This window comes from Argentina silus (genome assembly GCF_951799395.1).
Source record: "Argentina silus genome assembly, chromosome: 15".
In the NCBI taxonomy this organism is placed as follows: Eukaryota; Metazoa; Chordata; class Actinopteri; order Argentiniformes; family Argentinidae; genus Argentina; species Argentina silus.
Window position 1 is genome coordinate 7,943,642 of NC_139669.1, and position 16,730 is coordinate 7,960,371.

Consider the following 16,730-nt stretch of genomic DNA (forward strand, 5'->3'; position numbering starts at 1 on the left):
AAGTTATCCGGTAACTTTCAATGTGTTGTTTGACATACTGTAGACTGTAGTGAGTGGAGTGGAGGATGGTGAATATATTGTTTGTATCACAGTAGAGGCTGGCGGAAGCAGAAACCGGAGGATGGGCTCATTGTAATGCATGAAATGGAACGAAGGATGTGTTTGATAGCGTTCCTCATTCCATTCCATGCAATACAACCCCGTCCTCCGATTTCGGCCTCCACCAGCCTCCCCTGGTGTATAACGATTGTGAAGCAACGTTGACAATATTACCCAGTCACTCTGACCCGTGCTGCGTTGTCCGCCAGGCGTGTAGGGGACTCTCCCATCGCCGGGGCGGGCGCCTACGCTGACAGCACTGCCGGGGGGGCGGCGGCCACAGGAGATGGAGACGTGATGATGCGCTTCCTGCCCAGGTATATACTAGACTTCAGTGGAGGCTGGAGGAGGTAGAAATTGATTGGAGGACAGGCTCATTGTAATGCATGGACACACGTGTTTGATACCATTCCTCATTCCATCCCAGTCCAGTCCATTACAATGAGCCCGTCCTCCGATTTCTACCTCCATCAGCCTCCCCTGGTAGATTTGCACTGCAGAGGCTGCTTTGACTCAACCTGATGATGGCTGTTTATAAGTCTTATGGAATCTAAGGATGCACATCTTGATACCTTCCATTGTTTTATTAGCATGCGTACTAATAGCGCAGCTCTTCAACACATTTCTTAAACAGTTTAGTAAAAGTAAGGTTAAGTAAAAGTTTTCACCTATCTACTCCTGCCTACAGTTACTTGGCTGTGGAGCTAATGAGGTCAGGAATTGACCCCGCCACCGCCTGTAAGACGGCCATCTCCAGAATCAAGACGCATTACCCAAAGTTCTTTGGGGCTGTCATCTGTGCTAACACAACTGGCCACTACGGTGAGTGTCTGTCATCACTCAAATGACCTTTTTACCTTCATTACTGTAGTGACCTAAGGCGTGTGTGTGTCCGGGGAGGCTGGTGGAGGTAGAAATCAGAGGACGGGCTCATTATAATGCATGGAACGGACTGAGGAATGGTGTCAAACACCTCAGAATCCAGGAATGGCATCAAAATGTCTACCTCCACCAGCCTCCCCTGGTGCTGAACGTGAATAATAGAGTAGGTAGTTTTCCTTTTTTCTAAAGGATTAAGGTGATGCTGTGTTTCTCTCCCCTATTCTCTTCAGGTGCGGCGTGCAACAAAGTTCCTGGATTCTCTCAATTCCACTTCATGGTCTCTGACTCTCAATCCCACACACCACTGTTGAAATCTGTGGATTGTTTTTAAATCGTGACAATGTTTTCAATGTGTGTGCTTCGTGCAACTATCAATTATGTTAAATGATACCAATGAGCATCGGAGTTGTGTTAAGTCGGAGAGCTATGAATTAATGAAATCAAGACAACTGTTTTCTAAAAGATCCAATTATGTGTGTTTGAATCTCATGAATAAACTCAAAGCCTAGAATCATTGTACTGTTTATAACTTTTGAAAAAACGCTGTGAAAGTGATTAACTATTTATTGCATTATGAAAGTGTTCAACACTCTGTGGTGAAATGACTTCCATGGTTACAAGAAAGAAGACATTGCAGTTATAGATCCTGTACATTCGTCTCAGCTCACAATGGAGACAACTTCATGAGACTTCAAGGCGAGGAGATGAAGTGATGCAATGACGATGCAACGAGTACAGACAAGTCAGATGAAAGGAAAACAGTATTTTACAGATACATAAAAGACCACACACCAGTATAAGTCAGATGAAAGAATACAACAGTCATATTAAATAGGCTGTTACATACAGCACAGTAGACGCAGACAACACCAATCTTTTGTTTTTTTTAAAAAACGAAACCCAAAAGGAGGTTACGGACAATTTAGGCAACTGCATCACCCTCCGTCTCTCCTTGGACCATCAGCAGCCGGGCCGGATGGAGAGTCCTGGTCCGTTCTCGGCCCACTGGAAGAAGTCACACTGCTGGCCCCTCTGGAAGCTGCAGGTGTAGAAGGGGCGTCCGTTGTTTGGGCCGAGCTTCAGCACGGTCCTCATCAGACAACGCTTGGCATGCTTACAGGAGGGGAAGTGACAGTCTGCCCACTGAGGAGAGAAGAGAGGAAGATTGCTCTCATCATCATCATCATCATCGTCATCATCTTCTTCTTCAGGACATATCAAGAAATTATTCTCTTTAATAGTGTTCATTCTTTGTTTGTTTGTTAGTTTAGTTTGTATACTTCTATATAAATGTCATTTCACATGTTCTTTTCAGTCACAGCATGTGGGTCTCATGGAGAATAATACATAAAGGTTGAATAAACATCAAACCAAAAGCATATACAGTCTTTCCCCACGTGACTCTCACCTCAAAGAACTGGCACTGGGTCTCCCTGGGGAGGGAGCAGGTGTAGAATGGTCTCCCTCTGTTGTCCCCCTGCTTGGTGACGACCCGTCGGACCGCGGGCTGCCCGTGGGACACACAGCAAGGCATGCTGGGAGGAGCAGAGACCTGGGGCTGGGTACCTACCGTCGAAGCTCTGGTCTGAGGGGAACTGAATCAGAGAGAATAGGGTCTTATTAGATAACAAGTATGAAATGAACAACATCATTTGATGTATGTTAGAGTTTGCCTCAAAAATAGTTTCATTATAAGGTTAGAATATCTAGTCTGAGCCCAAGAGACACTACTACATCGTAAATATAGCAGGGAACAAACTCAACACTGTGTGAAATGTTATTTGAAGACAGTTTGAGTTAGTGCAGACTCGGGGCTCATCGCAACAGCCTAGCCATTCATCAAACTCCACTTTTCGAACAATGCCGCATTAAAATTCCACATGCGTTCTTCTCCATCCCGGTTCCGTCCCCCACAGTCACAAACTCCCCTCAGTGAAACTCTTCCTGGTGTACACCTGAGCGCGCTCCACTCACCTCGCGGTGTGGGTTCCGTTATGAGCTCTGTGACCACTAAAGGAGCTGTGATCAATTCTCATTTTCTTGGGCGGTTGACTGTAGGAGGCCAGCGAGTCCCCCTTGGAGAGCTCCTCCTCCCTCTCCCTGCGCCAGCCTCCGGACGTGAAACTGGGCCCTGTTGTCCCATGATAGACGTTGTGTTTATTTAAGCCTCTCCCTGCGGAGGCCTGGGGATGCAGGCGAGTGCTGGTAGGGGACAGAGGAGAAGAGTGTGTGAGGCTGAGGGGGTCCGGTGGCTTCCTGCTCAAGTCGTTGAGGACCAGGGTGGCAGTCCCAAACGCAGCCCTCCGGTTGACTTTGAGCTCCCCTAGTGGCTTGGAGAAGGCATTGCAGGGGAACTTGATCAAGTCTCTGGTGAAGGGAGAGCTCTCTGGGCTGACGTCCTCTTTGGGGACTGTGGAGAGGGAACGACAAAGACAGAGGACAGATTATTTATTTCTTCAACCAATTAATCAATCAAATGTATTTGTATAGCACTTTTTACAAAGAGAAATGTTGCAAAGTGCTTCACAACGAGAACAATACTAAACAATATAAGAAATAAATACAATACAAACAATATGATCTAACACTGAACCATAGACCCCCAAAAAAAACTCCCCAGAGGGGAGAAAACTATAGGGCACACTGGCAAGGAAAAACTTCCTGGGAGGAACAAACCTTGAAAGGAACCAGAGTCCAGGGAGGACCCATCCTCCTCTGGCTGATCAGGTGCTGAACCGTAAACTCATGTGGAATGTGATACAATGCTTTACATGATCTCATTTTGTGAGTTTGGAGTTGTACTTTGGGCCTAGAGGACTGGGGGAAACTGGGGTGAAGGCAGAATAGTTTATTAGATTACTCACCCTCAGGTCTAGGGGTCAGGCAGGCGTCACAGGCCTTGCTGATTGGCTGGTTGATGAGGGTGCAGAGTTGACACGCCCACTCCTCTTCCTCCTTCTTGGCCACATGGTCATCGTTAGCCACGCCCCCCTGGTAGGCCCAGCCCACTAGACTGTTCCTGGTCGGGAGTTTGCTGGAGACAGAAACAAGAACCAGGAAGATTCATCACAAAGGGTGACACAAGTCAAATTACAGACCCACACTGTACATTCTGATTGTATTCACATAAGCATCATTCACCAAAGTGATCTTTGTAATCCCAATTTCGTCTGAAAACTAATCTTAAATGTTTTACTGTATTTCATTAAACAGATAACGTTTGTTCGATCTGAATTCAATTAATAGTGCTTGTGTGTGACACTATGGAGTACGACCGGTGTTCAACATGCATTTAAAGCCCTAAAACAAATATAGATTGAGAGAGTGGCATTGGGGCTTCAGGGAAGGTCACATCACAGCTTCCTCCATCAGCTGCTTGTACGGGGCTTCGCACTCAAGCCCTCCTAAAGCCTTATTCAAACACAGCCCAGACTGCGCCCAGCCTGCAACCTGGCTGGCAGACAGACTTGTGTGTACTATGTGTACATATACACTCATTCCCACATCATGACTCATCAGTTCCTCCCAACCCCATATGACTACAAAGATGGCCGCCAGGGCATCTAAAAACCCACACAGTGGGTAAGGGTTAGCCCGGGCGAAGCTCAACAGTCTGAAGTGGCTTCCTTTGCTAGTCTCTTTTCCTCCACCTGCCTGACTGGATATCTATCAAAACAGATCCATCCTTCCTTCAAGTCATCGCTTATTTAACCTGAATGGATTGGACAAACCAAGCTTTGCACTCTGTTGCTTCCACCAATCAAGTCATGTCAGATCAGGGATTTATTCAAGGAAGGAAGGAGGGAAGGACGCATTCTAGAGGTATTGGGACATGGCGTGTCTCAGAGGACCATGCCAAACGAGACTTCCTTTTTAAAGCTTCTAATTAACAAAGCATTCGGTCGTTGACCGAGTGCAACGTCCGTGTGACCTTTACCTGACGTTGACCTTGCTAGGATCCTCACTCTGACACCGGTCGCAGAAGTACGTCATTCTTCCGTTGTCTCCCAGGCGACAGACGGTGATGGCTCCAGAGCACTGGCCGCAGCGTGGGCGCTTGTAGGCTTTGTAGTGTTTGTGGAGCGCGGAGCCCGACTTACGGCACTGAGAGAAAATGAAAGGTAAAGAGAAAATAGAAGAGACTGAAAAAATGACAAGAGCTGTCTTGTCTTTGTCATTGGGAGTGATACTGCGGTTCACACTAGGTCATTATATGGTATGTTTCAATGGATTCAAGCACATGAAGGCTATTGCGCTCACTATATTGTCATGTGTGGCCCACCTTGTAGAACAGCAGGGTGAAGTCACGAGTCATCTTGACAAGATGGTGGACCTGGGCTTCTGTTAGCTGTTTGACCTGAGAGACAGCAGACAAGCAATGGCATGTATCTAAAAACATACTAGGCCTAGTTGTTTTAAAACTGAACAATAGGCTTAACACGTACACAGTTCAACATTTTAAAACACAGTCAGTTCGTTGGTAAGCTATATCATGAATATCTACCATTATTACATCCACATTAGGCCTAGTTGTTCTGAATCTGAACAATAGGCTCACACTCAGTTAAACATGTAAAAACAGTCAGGGATGCACAGGTCGAAGGCTACAGTACATTATGAATATCAGCCATGCTTATGATCATGATATATAACCTACTCGTTGGTGTGTTATTGCTTTGGTAAGTGCAAAGCCAATCTTGCAATCATATTTCAAACCCTTGATGTGACTCACTATCACCAGCCTGTAGTACCGACCTTGACAGCTAGGTGGAGACCAGAGTCGAATATCAGAGTTATGATTCAGCATCACCAGACTACCTACCTTAACAGCTGGGTGGAGGCCAGAGTCAAACAGGGCCTCATTCTTAATGATGTTCCCCACCCCGGGCAGGACAGCCTGGTCCAGCAGGACGTCACAGAGCATCCTGCTGCTCTGCCTCTTCACCGCCTCCTCTGCCCGGGAGAAACTGAACTGAGGGGAGCAGACGTCCAGGCTCTCCATGGCCTGGACCCTCTGCTCACAGTCCTCGGTCAACCTGCAGCCAGACATGTAGAAACACCGGTCAGCAACTATGGAGGATGCATAACCAGGCCCGTTCAGCCCAGTTCAGCCCAGGCCACCCCAGTTCAGTCCAGTTCAGGCCAGCCCAGTTCAGCCCAGGCCACCCCAGACCAGCCCAGACCAGCCCAGTTCATCCCAGGCCAAACCAGCCCAGCCCAGTTCAGCCCAGTTTGGCTCGGCTCTGTAGTGTGAATTAAGGTTTTGGAGACCCCCCCCCCAATTACCTGATTTCCACAGTGGAGTCAAAGAAGCAGACGATGTCATTGGACAGGTGGATCTCCAGCACAGCTGGCTTCCCCTTCCTGTCCTTCTTGTCCACCGGGTTGACACGCATGGAGCCGTCCATACCGAAGTGGACTCTGTCGTCACAGGTGAGACACAATTAGAGAGAGCTCATTTAAAGGAAAAGTGATGAAGTCATATGATGCAAACTAACCCTACAGAGTTTGGAGTTGAAAACTAAAATAGGTGGCATTTCAATGCATGAGTCTGGTAGCTGGAATGCAGTTACTAGCTGGTAGCTAACCCTACCGAATGTCTTCAGTGTGAGTGAAAAGAGGAACAATATGCAACACAAGAAGAGCCATGGGCCCAGCAACAGATGTTACAGCTCTGCTCCACAAACCTCAGAGCTCTTTGGCCGAAGTACATGAACAGTTCCTTCCCCAGAGTCTCGACTGCTGTGAACTGACCTCCGATGAAGACATGAAAGGAACCTTTCTGCAAATGGAGAGAGAGAGAGAGAGCTGACTAGGATGTCAGCTTACATAAGAAAACTTCCGAGGAGGTTCTAACAGTGACATTCACACATCACCCGACAGACGATCAATATGCATGATGTTATTAAACAACACAGGCTATCTTAAAGTTAACTTACTTGTGCGTTCATCGCCAGAGTTCCCCTGAATTCCTTCACTTTCTGTCCTCTCTGGACCCTTGAGCGGATCCTCTCTCCGTTCAACGTGCATCCCGGACCCTCAACCATTCCAGCCAATGTACGCTTACCAGATAGATAGATTGATTGATAATACAACACTATTTAACTTAAGCTTGCTAAGGAAACCTCATCACCGCAACGATTACAAAACCAAAACAACCCGCCATGTGATTCAAATTTGCGCATGCGCTAACAGCCCTTCTCGGTTGAGAATCGGAATGTTGCGCTACACTGCCCTCTGCCGACGCTACTGGGAATTACGTTTGTTCCATTCTTCTATTTCTATTAATGATCAAACTACGTTTAAAGTGAGAGGTTAACGCTTGTCAAAAGCCGCAAAAGACAGGAAATCCAAAATGAGCACCACCACCCATAACTTCACCTAGATACACTAACATGGTTTTCCAGCACGCAGCTTTGACACCCGCTATAGTGCTGTCTGTTGGTCTACTGTACTTCAAACACATGTACTGTACTGACCACTGGGCAGGTTGCTTAGGATTCAAAGCTTCTCTCAAACAGCCTACTGTAATTGCTAGTAGTAGTGGAAGTTGTCAATGAAAGTGTAAGATGACCTGATTCAAGTGATCATCAATCAATTAATGATTTAATCAGTCGATTGTGGTCTTCACTTTGGACCTTCAAAAGATATCAATTGGATGTTAGTGCTTGACTGGGAACATAGGAGAATACAATGAAGGTAGTATTTATTAAACGGCAGAACAGAAATTATATTATTTCAGCGAGTCCATTACAAAATCAACAATTTATATCAAATTTAGAGCTTAAACATATATCTCTTAATACAATTATGTTGTGTAAGACAGTAAGGTATATTGTGAAAAAAAAACACACTGAACTGTATTTAGTGGTGTTTGTTGAGGGGATTGTCTGTACAGAGGAGAGCAGAGGGTTGTCAAGGAGGGGAGGCTGGTGGAGGTAGAAATCTGAGGTAATTGTAATTATGTCAAGGATAATGGCACATGTGCAGTCCAGGGTCAGGATAACAATGAACCAATGAATTGATCTTTGTCCAGCAGACTCCTTCAGCCCTTCACTACCACAGCTGTATGACTGTTCGGATGCTGTCATGGAAAGAGGGAAGAAACTGATCAGAGATCAAAAACTCTTTAAGTGATGAGTACTTGTTTGGTATTACTACACACACACACACATGCACGCACACACACACACACACACACGCACGCACGCACGCGCACACACACACACACACACACCTTTTCCCACTGGTCAGGAGGTCAAAGGCGGTGTTGATCTGGTCCAGGGACAAGGTGTGAGTCACAAACTCATCCAGCTTCAGTTTGTGGTTCATATAGTCATCCACTAGTCTGGGGACACTTTCCACACTCTTCCAGCCTGTCGGACATGTACAACATGTACGTTATGAACCAGGGGAGGCTGGTGGAGGCAGAAATCGGAGGACGGGCTTATTGTAATGCAGGGAATGGAGTGAGGAACGGTATCAAACACGCGAGACGTGACACGCATCTAAAAGTCTCAACATCAGTAACCAACTCGCCTCCGAAGTAGGTCCCCTTCAGGGTGCGTCCCAACAACAGGTCCTTGACCACAAAGCTCATCTCCTCCGTTTCTGTCCACCCCACGATGACACAGGTGCCCCAGGCGTCCTTGGTGCTCTCCAGGGCAGACCTCTGGGGGGAAGAGGGAACACATACTGTACCATGACACTTCATCCTCTTACCACAGGGTCACCATTCCTGCAGAACACTCTACGCCTCAGACCAGTCAAAAGTTTGGACACACCTTCTCATTCATTGGTTTTTCTTTTTTTTTTCTACATTGTAGATTCATATTGAAGACATCAAAACTATGAAGGAACACATAAGGGAATTATGTAGTAAACAAAAAAGTGTTAAACAAACCAGAATATGTTTTAGATTTTAGATTCTTCAAAGTAGCCACATTTTGCTTTGATGACAGCTTTGCACACTCTTGGCAAGTTTGTGTCCAAGCTTTTGACTGGTACTGTAAACCTTGAATTACCAGAGTTGTGCTATCTGATGTGAGACATTGCATGATACCTAGGATTCAGTACATCTGTTTTGTCCATTCACTTCTATACAGATTCGTCATTTGAAGAAAAGTTCCACTATTCACACTGTATTACTGTCATGGCTGTCATGGCAAACTATACAAGGCCAGGGTAGGGACCACGGAACAATGTGTGAATTCTCCCTTTTTAAAAAAACAACAACAACAAGAACTACAAAGTCTCGTCCTGAATACACACCATGACAGTGACACTTCCCACACACTCCAGGGCATAGTCCACCCCTCCATCTGTCAGCTCTACCAGCACCTCCTGGATGGGTCTGGGGCCGTGGTCCCCGGGGTTCACAAACTCCCCGACCCCAAACTCCCGGGCCTTTTCAAACTTGTCTGGGTTGACGTCCACGCCGATGATCCTGGTTGCCCCAGCAACCTTGCAGCCCATGACGGCGGCCAGACCCACGGCTCCCAGGCCGAAGACGGCACACGTAGAACCAGGCTCCACCTGGATTGAAATATGAACAATCTCGTAATCCTAATTCCAGCCTCAGAGCCAAACCCAGCTGAACCCAGCTGAACCCAGATGAGCGGGCCTGGTTATGCATCCACTAGTTGCTGAATAAGTGTTGGATGCAGAATGTGAAAGAAAACTATCAGAGCCAGCACATTGTGGTTCGGGTCGGGTCGGATCGGCCCTGTAGTGTGTAAAGCCCCTTCTAAGTCTATTCAGGGCTGTTTCCTTGAAAAACAAGACTGTACTGAGGATAATGCTGATATTTTTCTTGAAAGAGAAGTTTTAGATTCATACATACTTTGAATGCAATCAGTAGCCTTTAAAGCATTAACACATTTACATGTGTCTTTAGCTTTGTATAACGACATGAGTATGACATTATATATTTCAAGAGCATCATAGTATTATGTGTAGTTTATGTGCGCTCAGAACTAGGAAACTTAAACATTTCCAACTTGAAAACTCTTAATCTAGGGTTAGGGTTTCCCACACAGACAGCAACAGAATCAACCGATAGGAAGTTCTTCCCAAATAATTTCCATGAAATTTAACTTGGAAGTTAGAGAGCTCACATGAACACTGCATTAACAACCAAAAATAATTACTCCCCAAAAAATAAAAACACTGCATTAATATTCCACCTTGGCAGTGTTGAGTGCGGCACCGTAACCCGTGGAGACGCCACAGCCCAACAGGCAGACCGTGTCCAAGGGGGCGTCGTCTCTGATCTTGGTTACCATGGTATCAGGGACGACGGTGTACTGGCAGAAGGAGCTGACGCCAATGAACTGGTAGACCTGCTTCCCACGACAGGATATCCTGCTGGTGCCATCAGCCAACACGCCCATCTGAGTGTTAGCCCTGAGGACAGACAGACACAGGCACTGTTAGAGTACACGCACGCACGCACGCACGCACGCACGCACGCACGCACGCACGCACACACGCACACACACACACACACACACACACACACACACACACACACACACACACACACACACACACACACCACACACACACACACACACACACACACACACACACACACCCCTCCGCCTCCTCACCACTCACACTCACTCAGCAACAGCCTGCCTCACTGCCTGATAGTCAGCAGGTCACAGTGAAATGAATCCATATTTTTTCTGCCATGGTTGCTTCGAGCAATTTAGAAGTAGCTCAAAAACCTGCAACCCGCGACCAATACATTTTCACCCGTGACCTTGTTTTCTAAGTATCCCAATTTGCCGGGGAAATCCGCAAACATGGCAACCCTTTCCTCCACTGTGGCCCTGTTTGAATACTCTTTAAATGCTTCCTCCGTTCCTCCCTTCCTTGAGGAAATCACTGATCTTGGACTGGTCAAAGCAAGCTTGCCGTTGCATAGCTTTCACCAATCAAGTCATGTCAGATCAGTGATTTCTACAAGGAAGGGAGGGAGAAAGGATGCCTTTAAGAGTGTTCAAACAGGGCCACAGTGGAGGGTGAGGTTGCTGCAAGACCCTAACATGTTGACCAAACCTATAGGCTTAACTATAGGATCAAGCAAGCTGGAATCAGTGTGTGTATTGTGTCATAAAGATGTTTATAATGATGAGGAGGTTTTTATAGCCCTTTTTGCTATCATGAATGGAGTAGTGGATTGAGTCAAATAAAACAGTAGTGGCTATAGTGTGCTATTGTGTAGCTGCAGTGTGTGTGTGTGTGTGTGTGTGTGTGTGTGTGTGTGTGTGTGTGTGTGTGTGTGTGTGTGTGTGTGTGTGTGTGTGTGTTTGTGTTTGTGTGTGTGCGTGCGTGCCATCAACAACATGCCAGGTTTTGGTAACCAAGCCAAGGTAACAGTTAAAACCCTGACAAATGTACCAGTTCTTCTTGCACAGATTAGTCTTGGGGTTCAGGCAACGTTCACACTCTCCACATTGTGGGAGAAACAGAGGGATGACTTTATCTCCTACGGAAACACAAAGAAAATACTAGCTTTACAGTACAGTAAACATGAATGCTATCCAATCCAATCCGTTAAAGCTACAGTACAGTAGCTAACTGTACCCTTTCCTCACACATTTTCCATTTACATCAGGCATGTTACAGTGTTAAGACAGTTTGGGTGCAGGTTATAATTAAAATATTTATAAATAACAATAAGCTCTGACATTTTTTGACATTTACATTTTGGACATTAAGCAGACGCTTTTACCCAAAGCGACTTACAAACTTGCTATCAAACACGTGATGCTAAGCAAAATCCATTCCATGCATTACAATGAGCCCGTCCTCTGATTTCTACCTCCACCAGCCTCCCCTGATAGACAGTCTACATACCAGCCTCCCTGTTAAAAGACTTCACCGCCTACCTGGTGAGAATGTGGTGACCCCCGGGCCTACACTCTCCACCAGCCCAGCCCCCTCGTGGCCCAGGACCAGGGGGAAGGGTCTCACATGCATCCCTTTGCCAGTCTCATAGAGGAACGCCCAGTCAGTGTGGCACACTCCACTCGCTACCACCTGCCCCCACACAAAACACACATCGCAGTTTGTGTTAGTTCAAAATCACAGCCCTTGTGATCTTTGTATTGTAGGCTACTGTTGTATGTATGTGTGTGTGTGTGTGTGTGTGTGTGTGTGTGTGTGTGTGTATGTGTGTGTGTGTGTCTGTGTGTGTGTGTGTGTGTGTGCCTTATAGAGGTCCACTGGTTGTGTAATACACTGTAGAGTGTGTTTACAATAGTTTACAGCAGTTTGCACTCGTGATAACATCCGAGAAAGAACTTTCCCAAGTAGTAAAACATGTGAGTAAAGTAAAACATGTGAGTGTAAGGGAGTGGATACCCTAACAGGGTCTGAGGTACCTTGAGGCGCACTTCGTGGGCCTTAGGAGGGGCCACCTCCACCTCCTCAATGGAGAGAGGTTTCCCTGCCTCCCAGGCCACAGCTGCTTTGCACTTGATCACCTAAGAAACATGGGAGAGATTGAGAATCCATGGAAAACGCTAGTGGTTGCTAACTAGGTCAACTTTGGAGCCGTGGAAATGGAATGGAGAGTTCAGCAGGTGGTTTATCTACTTGTGTACACTGACTTCATGAAAGGTAATCATGTGTAACCATGACAAATCCCCTTAAGCACAGATGAGGAGGTGCTTTTGCAAACACAAACAGGGAAGATATTTAGACGGGCTAATCGCATACAATGCATTAACGAGGAGAGGGAGTGTTCTCCTGGTACAAACGTAACAGAAACTGTATGGAAGCCAGTGCAGAACACAGAGAGGGCATTCCTTACCTGACCCTCCGTATTCATTATGGCTTATTAGTGAAATGTGACTCTGTGGGAAATAAAGCACATCACGTACTAAATGTACGATACAAAGCACATCTGTATACTCTTTCAAGGCATATATTACTTGTTTAGTTATTTTTGAAAGCACTTTTGAATTTTCAGAACCTTAGCCTGCACATTTGTCATTTTATATCATTCTATTCTATACATGTATTGATTCATTACGTTGACTTGACAGGGATAATGTAAAACAAAAACATAAATTTCCTAAAATGAGATCAGGTGCTTGATATAGATTAAGCGCTAATTTGCGTCTGCAGTCCCTGGGCAGGTAAACAATAACAATAAAAACAAACATTACACAAACATCGAACACTAAACATTTCAAACAGAGATACACTGTATACTGTATACAATGTGGACATTGACTGTGTATCTGCTCTCAAAGCTCTACCACGTCCTACCAGCTCCTGACGTAAAACTTCCTTCCACGTTTTACGACGGTCTAACTTCTCTACCATTTACGGCACCGTCGTCAGCGCACATGTGTTGTGGGTCGTCGCGTGCAGCTTGTGTGGCAGAGCACCGTTCCTGGAGCTGAGTTTATTCTTTTGGATAAAGGTATGTGAAATCAATTATATATTTGGTCTATTGCATCATTTGGACAAGACAACTATAATGTGGTTATCTCTTCTCGGGAGATGCACTTTTTTCCCGTTAGATTTGGTTGTAAACAAGGAAAAGTTGTCATTGCTAAGCCTAGTTAGCCAGCTAGCTAGCCTCGTTGTGTTCTCTTGTCTCTCGGCTTGATTCGCTGTGACTGTTGCAAATATCGTCATCATCATCTCGTTATATTGAAATCATATTTAAAAAAAATACATATTTTGTGCTCTTTCGCTTGTAGGTCGAGTGTTGTACATGTCCTTCCGAGGAGGAGGTGGACGAGGGGGCCGCGGTGGCGGAGGATACGGCGGTGGAGGTGGAGGAGGATACGGCGGGGGAGGTGGAGGTGGAGGGTATCGTGGAGGAGGGGGCCGAGGCGGCGGCGGCGGTGGAGGATTCCGTGGAGGCGGCAGAGGAGGCTTCAGACAGCAGGACTACGGCCCACCGGAATACGTTGTCGGTAAGATGCGTGGAGAGAACACATTTCCATCCCCGTGGACATCAACACACTCGACACCAACCCCACACGGAGGTCCATATTCACTGACCCTGTCTTCATTAAACTAATTGGACATTTCTCAATTCAGCTCTTAATGTGCTTAACCCCTGCAAGCTGTATATTTACAGTTTGTGTCTTTGACAGCTGTAAAACCACACACACTAGTGGAGCTACATATTGGAGGACAGGCTCATTGTAATGCATGGAATGAGAAACGATTCCTCATTTCATTCATTACAATGAGCCCGTCCTCCAATTTCTAACTCCACCAGCCACCCCAGACACACACACAGGCCTACATGTACATATACAAAACACAGGTGTTGTTGCTCCCTGGTTTTTACTCTGTCCTGACTGACTTACCCATCCCTGCTGCAGCCCTGGGAGAGTTTGTGCACCCCTGTGAGGACGACATCGTGGTCAAGTGTACGACAGAAGAGAACAAGGTTCCCTACTTCAACGCTCCAGTGTACCTGGAAAATAAAGAGCAGATCGGGAAGGTGGATGAAATCTTCGGCCAGCTGCGTGAATTTGTATCCTTTCGATTCTCATTTTGTGAGAATAGTTTTTCGTATTATAGCAACTGTATTTTTACCTTGCAACAGGGTGATGTTGCCTTTGGGAAATTGTTTACATGGCATTGTAACTCTGATTTGCCCCTTAACCTAAAACCTATAGTATTTCTCCGTCAAACTGTCTGACAATATGAAGGCATCCTCATTCAAGAAACTACAGAAGGTAAGCTTGTGTGACTCACTGTAACTTCCCATCCACTGTCAATTGAACACTGTCTTACAATTGGAATATAACATTTTCAAAGCTGTTTGTCAACTAACATCCTACTCTGTCCCTCAGTTCTACATCGACCCGATGAAGCTGCTGCCTCTCCAGAGGTTCCTGCCCAGGCCCCCGGGTGAGAAGGGCCCCCCAAGAGGAGGCCGAGGGGGGAGAGGTGGAGGAAGAGGAGGTGGCGGACGTGGGGGTAAGTTGATAAGTGTTGGACTTAAGTCTTTGACACTGTTTTGTGCAACATTCTCTTATTATTTCTATATATATTTTACAAGGTTTAAGTACACCACAGTTCTGCAAAACAAAACATTGAGAGACACAAGCAGAACAACAACTGACAGGTTTTTAACCGTTTTTTTTCTCTCTCCCATCTCCAGGTGGTTTCCGGGGCGGTAGGGGTGGTGGATTTGGTCGTGGAGGCGGTGGATTCGGGGGTGGGCGAGGAGGAGGAGGATTCCGGGGAGGAAGTAGGGGTGGTAGCAGGGGTGGATTCCGAGGTGAGTCTGAATCCTAGAAAAAAACTTCTGAGTGATTGCTAAACAAACTTCCCCTCAACTACAATTTGTGAAGCAGCCTTGCATAAAATGATACACACTGCTCCTCCCATTGAGCTTATTGATCTGCAGTGAACCAGGGTTTCTACACACAGTGCCTTCAGGGGAGGAGGGTGGAGGTAGAAATTCGGAGGGTGGGCTCCTTGTAATAACCAGAATGCGGAATTGTATCAAACACATGTTTGACACAATTCCTCATTCCGTTCTATGCATTACAATGTCCTCCCATTTCTACCTCCACCAGCAGCCTCCACGAGTGCCTTTGATAGGGTAGCAGCCTTGCATGTCATCAACTGTGCTCTGTCATTCATGTTGTTGGTTTACGCCTTGTTGTCTTTTTACAGGAAGTAGATGATGAACGCGATGCTGACCGGGTCGTTGGACCCACCTCGCCTCATTCCTGTTCCTCCAGAGAGCTGTACGGGCCAAGACTCCGCCCTGCTGGACCAGAACTATGGAACATGGACATTGCCTTTTTTTATACCGCTCTGCTATCAATTTGTTTTATTTTGTTGTTGTCTACCGATGTAGGATGAGTAACGTGTGGATGGATGGCTTTTATTTAATGAACTTTGGATATGTTCTTGTCACAGAAGAAGTGTGAAGGTCCTTGCCCAGTTGTTTTACAACTCTGTCCAGCACTGTTCACGCTGAGTGAATTGGGTCATTTCTGGATATGTCTGGGTTTTTATTCTGCCTAATGAGTCACAGCTGCCACAGACCAACATGGGTTACTATGAGAAAGTTCAGGTAAATAAAAAGATGTGATAGAATGGTGAACACATGTTGATGAATCCAGGAATTGTCTCTATCATGATACCGTTATATAAATAGGCTACCGTTATGTTTCTAAGACTATCCAGGTGAGTGGATTACTCAGACAAATACATATGTTGGACATGAGAATTCATTTTGCCAATGTTTTCATTAAAATTCAGTGTAAAGATATTTTACGTCCAGAAATCCAATACACACTGTTGCAGAGTACTGCCATCTTTTGTAAAGAGAAGCCTTTGATTAAACGGTGCTCTGTGGATGAGTCTCGTGTGTCTCTTACTTAGTGTCTGTCGTAGAGGCCTGTGTTCCGTCACTTTTTACACAATCCATCACTTTTGGATGTGCCATGTGTTAGATACAGAAGAACATTTTCATCACATTTCTCTTATCCAGGGTTTGAACTCGTATATGGAGAGTATTGGATGGTGTTTGTGATTAAATGTATTTCATCTGTTTTGTCATTGCAACAGCCTGTGCAATGTGGTCCACACCTTCACAGAATGATATATGCACACCTTTGTGTATAGGTATTCACATAGGCTACATACAAGGCTGTTAAGTGAATAAAGCAATTTTTAGTGTAGCTACTACTAGTTCTTGTCCTAGCTGTGTGTTCTCAGTCAACCGACCTGCTTAAATAACAGCT

General features: G+C 45.8%; 4 protein-coding genes across 4 annotated transcripts in view; 2 read left to right on the plus strand and 2 right to left on the minus strand.

The window, feature by feature from the left end:
• aga (aspartylglucosaminidase) overlaps positions 1-1,472 on the plus strand; it is a 6,447-nt gene extending 4,975 nt beyond the window's left edge. Inside the window, exons 7-9 of the mRNA XM_083686791.1 lie at positions 309-416; positions 788-921; positions 1,212-1,472. Coding sequence (XP_083542917.1) covers positions 309-416; positions 788-921; positions 1,212-1,312 — 343 coding nt within the window. The 3' untranslated portion in view covers positions 1,313-1,472. The remainder of the gene's footprint in view (positions 1-308; positions 417-787; positions 922-1,211) is intronic.
• Positions 1,473-1,649: 177 nt separating this feature from the next.
• Positions 1,650-7,105, minus strand: neil3 (nei-like DNA glycosylase 3). Its single transcript, XM_083686790.1, has 10 exons — positions 6,921-7,105; positions 6,669-6,763; positions 6,268-6,402; positions 5,804-6,017; positions 5,264-5,338; positions 4,919-5,085; positions 3,846-4,015; positions 2,956-3,391; positions 2,390-2,576; positions 1,650-2,124 (listed from the first exon to the last, which is right to left on the minus strand). Exons 1-10 carry the CDS (start codon positions 7,026-7,028, stop codon positions 1,942-1,944), a joined length of 1,770 nt encoding a protein of 589 aa, XP_083542916.1. The 5' UTR covers positions 7,029-7,105; the 3' UTR covers positions 1,650-1,941.
• A 565-nt stretch (positions 7,106-7,670) lies between these two features.
• On the minus strand, positions 7,671-13,256 carry LOC310815770 (alcohol dehydrogenase class-3-like). The gene is made up of 9 exons (XM_083685692.1): positions 12,806-13,256; positions 12,375-12,476; positions 11,880-12,030; positions 11,389-11,476; positions 10,167-10,386; positions 9,253-9,516; positions 8,521-8,653; positions 8,219-8,357; positions 7,671-8,065 (listed from the first exon to the last, which is right to left on the minus strand). The coding sequence occupies exons 1-9, from the start codon at positions 12,821-12,823 to the stop codon at positions 8,038-8,040; spliced, it is 1,143 nt and encodes a 380-aa protein (XP_083541818.1). The 5' UTR covers positions 12,824-13,256; the 3' UTR covers positions 7,671-8,037.
• Positions 13,257-13,361: 105 nt separating this feature from the next.
• gar1 (GAR1 homolog, ribonucleoprotein) lies at positions 13,362-16,341 on the plus strand. The gene is made up of 7 exons (XM_083686442.1): positions 13,362-13,423; positions 13,707-13,925; positions 14,343-14,497; positions 14,643-14,702; positions 14,820-14,946; positions 15,131-15,250; positions 15,652-16,341. The coding sequence occupies exons 2-7, from the start codon at positions 13,721-13,723 to the stop codon at positions 15,660-15,662; spliced, it is 678 nt and encodes a 225-aa protein (XP_083542568.1). The 5' UTR covers positions 13,362-13,423; positions 13,707-13,720; the 3' UTR covers positions 15,663-16,341.
• The last annotated feature ends 389 nt before the right edge of the window (positions 16,342-16,730 follow it).